Here is a 10,023-nt window from a genome sequence, read left to right on the forward strand (position 1 = left end):
CTTCTCTCCTACCTTGTTTATATACAGTGCGTCCCACAAAAAACGAATCCGAGATTTATCGATGATTTATCATAACTTAATCACAAATACAATAAGCAAATGACCTACCATTGTAAAGCTTAGAATCTCCTCTTTCATTTGGAATTACTTAGATTATTCCTCATTCACGCATGAGTGAGCAAAGACAATTTGAAGAGGGGATATCAAAAAGTCAATTGGCGGGCTGTATCTGGGTTTCAAAAAGAAAAACAAACTTTTAAAAAGTTCAGTATCTGCTCTTTAATTTGATACCTCAATTACAGAAAATGGTCAAAAAATAACAAAGTTCTGGTTATTTGAAATAAGGCTTGAATTTCAATAATTTCATAAAATGAAGAGGTTTTACAGGCCAGCGTTCAAACTCACTCGACACTCCGTTTTGTTGACGATCAGCCATGCATTAAGTCTTTTGTTAACCATGCGATACCTTCTGTGGGAAACCGGTGAAAACGCGTTTATTTAATGAAATTAAGGAAATACAAGCATTGTTTCGAGGGAACATATCTTTTTTACTTCTTGACCATTTTTCGTGATTAAGGTATCAAATAAAAGAGCAGATATTGAACTTTTTAGGCATGTGATTTTCTTTTTAAAATTCAGATACCCCCGCCAAATGACTTTTTGATATCCCCTCTTCAAATTGTTTTTGCTCACTCATGCATGAATGAGGAATAATCTCAGTAATATCAGATGAAAGAGGAGATTCTAAGCTTTACATTGGTAGGTCATTTGTCTATTGTATTTGAGATTAAGTTATGATAAATCATCGCTTCATCTCGGTTTCGTTTTTTCTGGGACGCACTGTATACATTCTTCAACATTTGACATATCAATTCTACCTCTTCTCCTAAAATCTCCGAAAGGTCGTGTATGCAAAATTGATAAATCCTTTGATTTCTCTCAAAAGCTGTTTAAAACACATTGCACTATTTTATTTTTATTTGCTTTTTCTGATAAAATTCAAATTCAATATATGATAATTCAAATAATACTTTTAGCTTTATTTTTCATCTTTGAAGAAAAAAAAAACAATTTTGAAATTACGTCATTTAGCTGGATTCCTCATTCCCTCTCCTCCCCTCGCTCGATCCCTTCTACATCTACCTCTTTCACGCTCTTTCACCCCCCTCACTTTCTTTCTCTCTCCCCTCCCCATTTACTTACAGTTCTCTTTAAATTTCCTTCTATATATTCCTTTAACCTAACCTCGTTCCCCTCTCTCATTCCTTCTTTAAACTTGTTCAAACACCTCTCCAGTCATCCTACCCACCTAATTATTCTCCTTTTTTACTCGATATACACAAAGACCACATGTATTTCGCACGTCTCCGTTTATTTATCAACACCCCCTCCACACACACACACACATACCCTCTCACCCACCCACATACACTTACATACAGGTTTCATCATGGGACTAAGAGGGCTGTGTCCCCTTTCAGAGACCCTTTTGGGGGGAGGGGAAGTGGGGCATCATTGGACCCAACCCTGCATATACACACCCACACATCCCTATGCAAATGCAGAAACATACACTCACCCACACACATTTCAATCTGCCGTTCATCAACACCAAATTCGTCGCTATTCTTCCTTATCCTGCAACTCGATACCATTAGATATCCACGCTCACCCACTCCCACAATTCAATTTCTCTCACTCTGCTTAAAATGGACACTTTCTTATTTATACAAATCCACTCATTCTTCTTTTCTCTTTCTTACTTGACGCCTCTCTATCTCTATATCTCTCTAGATAATACAATCTTAAAATCCAGCATGACTTAAAACTCCCACTCACACACGAACACATACCCACTATTCTACAGAATTACTTACAACAAAGTCAAGGCCACTATATATGTTTTTTTTAGAGTATGAAAAGCACAAAATGTATATACATAAATGACGCATGGTCTGTTTATTAAGTAGTGAAGAGAACTATCTAACCGTTGCTGCATGGGACACAGACATTGGAATATTGTTTTGTTGTCTTCCTTTGTGTCTAACACAAAATTGTGATATGACAAACACAATCATATAACTATTCAAGTGGCTTTCATAACTGTACGTTTTAGTTTTCTTCTCTCCACCCAATGGGTACAAAATTTGTCATATCTACTTTTCAGTAACTAAGCCAAATTAATCCATGAGTAGATAATAATTCTTTGCGATATATCCATTTCGTATGTACTAATAATGTGCACTAACACAGCGATCACCTAATATTAACAAGGAAATTGAAATATTACTTTATGATAAGTATGTTAAATGATAACAAACTTTGTTCAGTAAAAGTGAAAATTGCAAGTGCTAGAGCTTGAATTGCGCCTTGGGAAACAGGTATAAAGTTGCTAGGCACATAGAACATATCACATGAATTGAAAAGAAATAATAATGTTGATAATGATCAGGCAGTTTTGCTGGTATTTTCGATAACTACGATAGTGTGTCTGAACCGGATATCGATAGTACCCTTCTAATTGTTGCAATAATCATCCATTGCATTTGACAGGAAAAATATATATAACTGACACATAAATAATATTTCTCTCTCGAAGTGTGATATGTCGCTGTAATGGCATGTCTTTGTAAAACATAATTTGTAAATTATCATTGTAGTTGGCAATTTGCAGTTATTAATGCTTATCAATTTGAAGCATAATGAACAATGTATTTTTTATCTATGCGTTTACATAACGTACCTCTTACATTAGACCATCCCTATGCTTAGGAATTAAGAAGATACAATATACAGATTTACATGAGACACGTCATATAGCAAACAGTGATTTTCAATTTGCACACACTACGACAATTTGCTGTAAACATCGAATAGAAATATTCATAAAACAGTAACAAATATACGATATAGCTGAGTCATGTCTTGTTTTCTGAGATCCTGAATTTTCTGGAAGACTTTCTTAGCATTTGATTCCCTTTTTTTCCTTTTTTACACCCCAGTAGAAAAGTTGATAATATACATCTTTTCCAATTCCCAGTAAATGTGCCTTATTTTCATTTCTTTTGTACAAAAAATTCCAGAAACACTAAAAACCACAGCTTTTCGAATCCTCATATATTTTTTCAAGGTTTATAATAAAGCCTTTGAATGTCAAAGTGCAAAAAGCGTTATACATATTCATACTCAGCCCCAATAAATAACAATTGTAATAAAACAAAATAAAAGACGATTCTCGTATGAATGTAGAAATCACGTTCGATTTTTTTTAAAACAAACAATATCTTTGTTTCGAAAATTAATCTTATCCCTCACCTTAACATCGATTGCACGACTAAACCATATTTTTTTGCCTAAAATAGTTAGAAAAATCCACCCTTTTGTTGTATTAATTTTACGACTTGGGCTTCCACTTTGAGATGTTATTATTGGCAAGTTTGTGGAGCGACTCAAGTAGAACGGAATATGTGTTCTTATTTGGAATATTGCCGCTGAAACCAGTCCTTTTAACGTTACTATTGTAACATAAGAGAACTGCATACCATTCAAAGTGAAAATCAAGTCAGGCCCATGTTGGCGCAGAAAAAGGGGTGCCTATTAAGATTGAATGATTGCATTAACTTAATGATACTAAAACTTAAATTAGGCTTTGTGCTCCTTCTTCTTGATTAGATTACGAGCGGTTTCTGGAAGAGGCTCGATTACAACATCGCCTTCGACTCTTGTTTCCCCTCCTTTTTTGTCCGTGGCAATGCAAATATATTTTCCGTCATCGGCCATGACAAGCTCTTGAAAGACGATGGCGTAGGTACCAGCCTCCGGTGAGTCTTCCTGCGAGACACGGACGCCGTCAAACTTGATATCAACCTCGTCTCCATATTCGCCTTCGTCGTCAGCTGTGCAGTGCTTCCACTTGATGCTGGCTAGGTCTGCGGGGTTGTCAATCTCGACTTCCAACCTCTCACCGCTGGCTTCCAGCACTTGCGTGGTCTCGGGAAGGGCCTTGGAAAACAGCACTGTGTATAAAGAAAATAAATGCAATGGAATAAAACGACGATGAATCGCTAAATACAAAATTATTTCAAGTGAATTAGCGTCATGGTTCTCTATGACTCTTCATGAATTCTATGAGATGAGATAAATCAGATGTGACCAACATAATGCCATATAATTTGGGTTATACAATGTAATGATTTGATGACAATAAAAAAACATTAAAATGTCTCGGATCATAGTAGTATTTATTGTCAAATATTGTGAATGTTGTCAAGAGTAGAAGGAAATTGCTGTCCCATTGCAGTTTGTAACTATTATGAAACTACAAATAGAAATGTTGCATTCTGAATAAGGATCACGGTCCATTTAAGGTAGTTTGGGTCCTCAGATGGCGCTCTTCAAATTAGCTGTGTTATGGGACCTTTAAAGATCATTCCGGGAGTCCCCTGTTTAACCCCGAAATATTTTGCTTTCTTAATTACCGGGGTCATTAAACGTACGTTATCCGATTTAGAATTCGCCATGTGCCTCATCTATACCTATTGGGCCGGATTCCAAGATTCCAATGAACATTTTAATACGGTTTCTTGAAAACTATGAATTGCAGAGATTTAAATAATAATAATAATAGATAACATTTATAAGGTGCTTACTATTGGTGTTCCTAAGCGCTCTTTGTTCTGTTTCAAAGTAACTAGGGACCAACCGAATTCTGAATTTAGTTTGAATTAAAAAAATAAAAATAAATCTCGAGGGATTCGATATTAAATCTTTTGAGATTAAAAAAAGAATCTTAGGGATTCAAACTAATTCATAATTCCATTGGTCCCTAACTACACTTGTTTTTATATTTAATCCCTGAAATTTAGAATGTGTTTATCTTACACTAAAGCACCTTCAAATAATCGATGTCCTTTTGAAAACGACGAGATTAAATCTAATATTTGGGGGATGTTTTAATGTAATTATATAACTTAATACGTAATGAAAAACAGTGCTTCTACTATTACGAATTCTGCAATTTCATGCGAAAGAATGCAAAGAAAAACTAAACATAGTACATGAGATACTCGACGATTTCGAATAGGTGATGCCACAAGTTAAAACAACATTGAATTTAAAAAAAAATGATCAATTCCGGCATTCAACCAAAGCACTGTCACATGAGGGACGATCTCCAAATAAAAGAGAGGATTCTTTTATATATAACGAACTGAATTAAGATATACAAATGGACGGCAATGATACAAAAAGAAAACAATACGACAACTATATGCCAATCAATATTCCATTAAATTGACGATTACTTCCATAATCGCATTTAATAAAGTGTATATAAAAAAATTAATGTATGTTCAACAATTAACTACCAATAGGATTTAATTATAATAATTAAAAAATGATTCCATGAAAAAAAATATATTTCCAATTTAACAAATTAGCAATCGTAATCAATGTAGATATTAACTTCGGAAAAAAATCGCAATTCTAAAGAAGGGGAGTTTCGAAAAAAAGAGCATAAATGAATAATGATATTATTATTGTTTTTAATATTCATAACCACACGAATTTCATATGCGAAATTTGAAGAAAAAAAATAGAAAACATATATATTTTGTTTATGTTTCTACAACTTTTTCCGGAATTGGGGTTTAAAAAAGTCAACGCTTGTATAACTACATAGTATTAATGGTTTATTTGAATTAAATTGAATTTTCAGATTAAATGAATGTTAAAAGGTGTAAGGATACAAAAGAAGTAAACAACAAAGCCAAAGGAACAAAGATTGATTTCGTATTCAAATTCTTCGAGGTAGAAGGAAACAGCAAGATGTATAACTATTTTTTTCTTTCTAGAAATGAAACCAAATAATAATCATCTTGGTAAATTATTCTATAAGACGTGTAGCATACCCAAAATTTAATCAATAATTTGAAAGAGAGTAGAGTTCAGTCTGTGAAACGTTCTACTCGAAAAGTGAAAGAAAGGACATACTAAAGATTTTAAAATATTGAAATCAAGGGATCGGAAAAATATTAACGTAATCAAAATGTATATATCACTTCCGGTAAAAAACGGTTTTGCTTATGGGGACGCCAACGCAAAATGGCGTTCTATTCACCACAATGCCATCACAGGTCGTTGTACTATGACCTTTGACCCCATATACGGAATATTCCAGAACTAGTATCCATATACTACTACTACGCAGTGAATGAATACCAATTCGTTCATTAGACAATATTAGTTTATACATAAAAAGAAGTTAGATTACAACATTCCTTCAAATAATGCGTCGTAAAATCGCGCTATTATGATTATAGATGATTGGATGAAATGTGTATGAATGTTTTTATTAAATTCCAACTTAATGATGGGGTGATAAAGATCGATATATATCCATAACATATACTATGCAGTTAAATTAAGTAAGATAATACAGTAAAAAGGGGTGATTGCTATCTAAAAAACAGCTAACAGGATTTATGGCGTCTAAATTACTACATTTGGGAAATGCAATCAGAGAAAATCATCCGCATTCCACTATTGCTCACATGCAATGTTACAAGGAGTCAAGAAATCAAGGCTGAGCCTCGTAGATCCATAAAAGGCATTCCATTCATTCGAGCTCACATCCCCCTATCCATTTGCTTTCTCCTCATAAAAAATCAAATCATTTAAGTTCCGAAAATCACAAAAATTCAGTTAGAAATTTCTTTGCATAGTGACAGCAGATCATTGAGATATCTTGCCAAGTAAAACTGAAGTATTGATAAACGTTTATATGCATCGGCTACGCGGTTTATCTATTTTGGACATGCAGACCTACGACATTGTGAACAAACTTTCAAACTTCAAATATAACAAAAAATATGAACTTACCACTCATTTTGGTTGATATGTCAGGCGTCGACCTGTCGAAAAAAGAAGAATGTTATTAAAATTGATGCGTTTGGGTGAGCTTGGAGTGGATTAGAACCACAAGAAATATCCGGACTGTGGACTTGGATACGGGAAGAGCAGAGAAGAGGACGGAGTGGTGAACCGAGATGGTTGGCTAGACACGGATGTTGGGATTCATCAGGCAATACCACAGACAGAAAGAGGGGAGGAGGGGAGGGAGGCTGGTAAAGATTGAAACCTAACGCGGGTTAAAGGTTATTAATACACACGCGTGTAAATGTACACGCACAATACTGACACACACACGCAGATCCAAGACACACTCTTATAGATGTACGGTAGTATCTTTGGTGGAATCTGAAACACGCAGGGAGAAGCAAGGAGTGTAAGAAAACATGGAAACCTCAATTCTGACCAATCATGAGTAAGGATGCATCCTTTACCACGAAGTGTCGCCCTTTGTCATTGGTTAACGAGTAGTTGCCCCCATGAAACAGTAACCCAGCTGTGTGGGTGTTGAATGCTACCTGGAAGTTTCGAAAATGAATTGAATAAACGGTACTGTGTGTTGATAATTCCCTACCAATGGGCTTACCATAATCAAACATTCTTGGAATAACAGTTTATCATTTCAAAAACAACAAAGTATCAATGACTCCATTTACGCCAGTACCAGGCAGTGGTAAACAACATCGAAGTAAAACAATATTTGATACCAAGATTTTGTGTAAAAATATAGTTTTAAAACAGAAATCAAATTAGAAAAAACAAAGAAACGAAAGAACTATTAGAGAATATGATTAATAACTACAATCAAACTAAGCAGCAGATTTAAGCTACACTCCGTCCTCTACAATGACTGTCTTTTTAAGTTCTAGAACATATGGAGTAAACAGAGCGATTGAGGAATAACGTAATTAGGAGTGAACTATCTACATTAAAGAAGTGAATATGAATAACATTGTTTAAATATTAAAACCTGTATGAAATCTTCTCGTAATGCATAATTCATTTTATTCCAAGTTTGTAAGATAAGTACAAGTACAGATTTCAATTAGTAATACTACAAATTATTTAATTTTTTACTTCTCCCAACATGGTTTTGAATATTGCAAATCAGTTTATTCTTATTTTTTTTCTTCCTATAATAACCAGAGTTTTTAAAGTATATTTTGTTTTATTTTAAAAGCTCTATTTTGAGACATTCTATATTTTAAAATAGTATAGACATATAAATTGATGAATATATTTTTTTTCTTTCATACTCGATACTGCAGACATTATCTGAAAAAATAGGACAGATAAAATTTGCAAATGTATTTAAATGATTATTTTCATATCAAAGTTAATATATTTTGTATAAGAATCTGGAGAACTAGTTGTTAATCAGACAATAGTAGTAAGCAACTTGAGTGAATTTCCTCCATCGACTCTGTTTTATATTTCTGTTTAATGAATCTTTTCATCTTTCTGTCAATCTCGTGCTTTCCTCCATTCTTTTATTTGGATATTGTCACGTAATTCATATGGTAGAGTGATTAGCGAAGGTATTATTCCTTTGTCTATCACAGTTAGGAATATCCATCTCACTAAACTAATTAAAAGAACTCGTCACAGCGTGTAGTTTGATAATTGGTTCCCTTCTTTCATTTAGAATCTGTTTATGCTGCCAATAGTTCTTAAAGGAAATATTCGATTACATATTTGATGAGAATAGAGCACAAGTGATTGTAATTGTTTGTGATATTTTAAACATTTCTCTTCGTCGATTATACCGCGGTCATTGATGAAATAGGTCTGACTAATCGATTAGATATTCAATCAAAATAATAAGCAAATACATTGCAATCCTAATGAATTATAAATTTGTATTTTTGGTCCAACCATTGATGGAAATTAGAGAACCTCTTTTCGCCAATTAAAATATCTAATTATTATCTTATCCTAATTTGTTTTTGTTACTGCACGGTACACCCTCTCTTTTATGGTTCCATTACTCACATGAATGCTAAACCAATTATTTCCCTTTTTATGTAGATATTATAACTCTGTTTGGTCTCTTGATTTTGTGTGCGGTGTATTTTGTGTTGTGTGTGTGCGCGCGCGCGGGCGTGTGTGTGTGTGTGTTGTATGTAGGGGTACGCGCATTTGTGTTTCCTATTCCACTATTTCCATCGGCACTGTTACTCATTCCCATTCCAATAGTTTGCTATCCTTTGCTAGTTATTGAATAATTGACTTATATTAAAAAGTATGTTGATAATTCTTAAAATCGTTAAAAATTGACAAAATGAACTAAGCACGATTGGAACGACTGAAAGACATACAATTTTATTTTCCCTGCTGGACAGTTTATGAGGCCCAACCGGAGTATATTTTGATGCGATTACAGACGTTAGATTGTTTTCACATATTTTCATTTATAAACCTTCTTCGGATTAATGGGCTTGGCTAGTTATACGTAGGTACGTTATCTACTCATTATCTTTTACGTATATATACAAATGAGAATTAAATGCTTGACTATAATCTCTTTAAGTCACTATCTCGCGTCTGTATACAAAAGCGACACACGCTACTCCGATCGGTTCATAAATATTTGGTCACGTGACTTATATCAAACCATAAGCTCTATTCCTCCTTTCGTTCTCACATCCTTTTTCATATATCTAATTTTTACGAAAAGTAATGATAATGCAACTATGGAAGAAGTCGTAATTGTTGCAGAAGTAGAATAGTGGTGGTAGTAGAGCTATAGTAGAAGTATATGTTAGAAGAATTAGTAATAGAATGAGTAGTAGTAGTAGAAGTAGTAGTAGTATTAGTAGTAGTAGTAGTAGTAGTAGTAGTAGTAGTATAGTAGTAGTAGTAGTAGCAGCAGCAGCAGTGGCGTAACTACGGGGGGCACTTGCCCCCCCCCCCGCCCCCCTCAAAAAAAATTCGGCAGAGAAATAGGGAAAGAAAGAGAAGCATATTGGGAAAGGAATTATTTATTTCACACTTTTATGAAACATGATTTGCTTAGGGCCAATGTGCTCACTCCTCCCAGTGCACGCATTGAAACAGAATACCTGTTCAAGGGTCATTAAATGGCGTTTATAACATTACGTTTTCAAGTCAATA

General features: G+C 34.1%; 1 protein-coding gene across 1 annotated transcript; it reads right to left on the reverse strand.

Moving 5' to 3' along the window:
- Positions 1-1,932: 1,932 nt before the first annotated feature.
- Positions 1,933-7,312, reverse strand: LOC129258256 (uncharacterized). Its single transcript, XM_054896562.2, has 2 exons — positions 6,880-7,312; positions 1,933-4,016 (listed from the first exon to the last, which is right to left on the reverse strand). The coding sequence occupies exons 1-2, from the start codon at positions 6,884-6,886 to the stop codon at positions 3,643-3,645; spliced, it is 381 nt and encodes a 126-aa protein (XP_054752537.1). The 5' UTR covers positions 6,887-7,312; the 3' UTR covers positions 1,933-3,642.
- Between the last annotated feature and the right edge of the window lie 2,711 nt (positions 7,313-10,023).

The sequence above is a fragment of the Lytechinus pictus genome, chromosome 1 (assembly GCF_037042905.1).
Source record: "Lytechinus pictus isolate F3 Inbred chromosome 1, Lp3.0, whole genome shotgun sequence".
Classification (NCBI taxonomy): domain Eukaryota; kingdom Metazoa; phylum Echinodermata; class Echinoidea; order Temnopleuroida; family Toxopneustidae; genus Lytechinus; species Lytechinus pictus.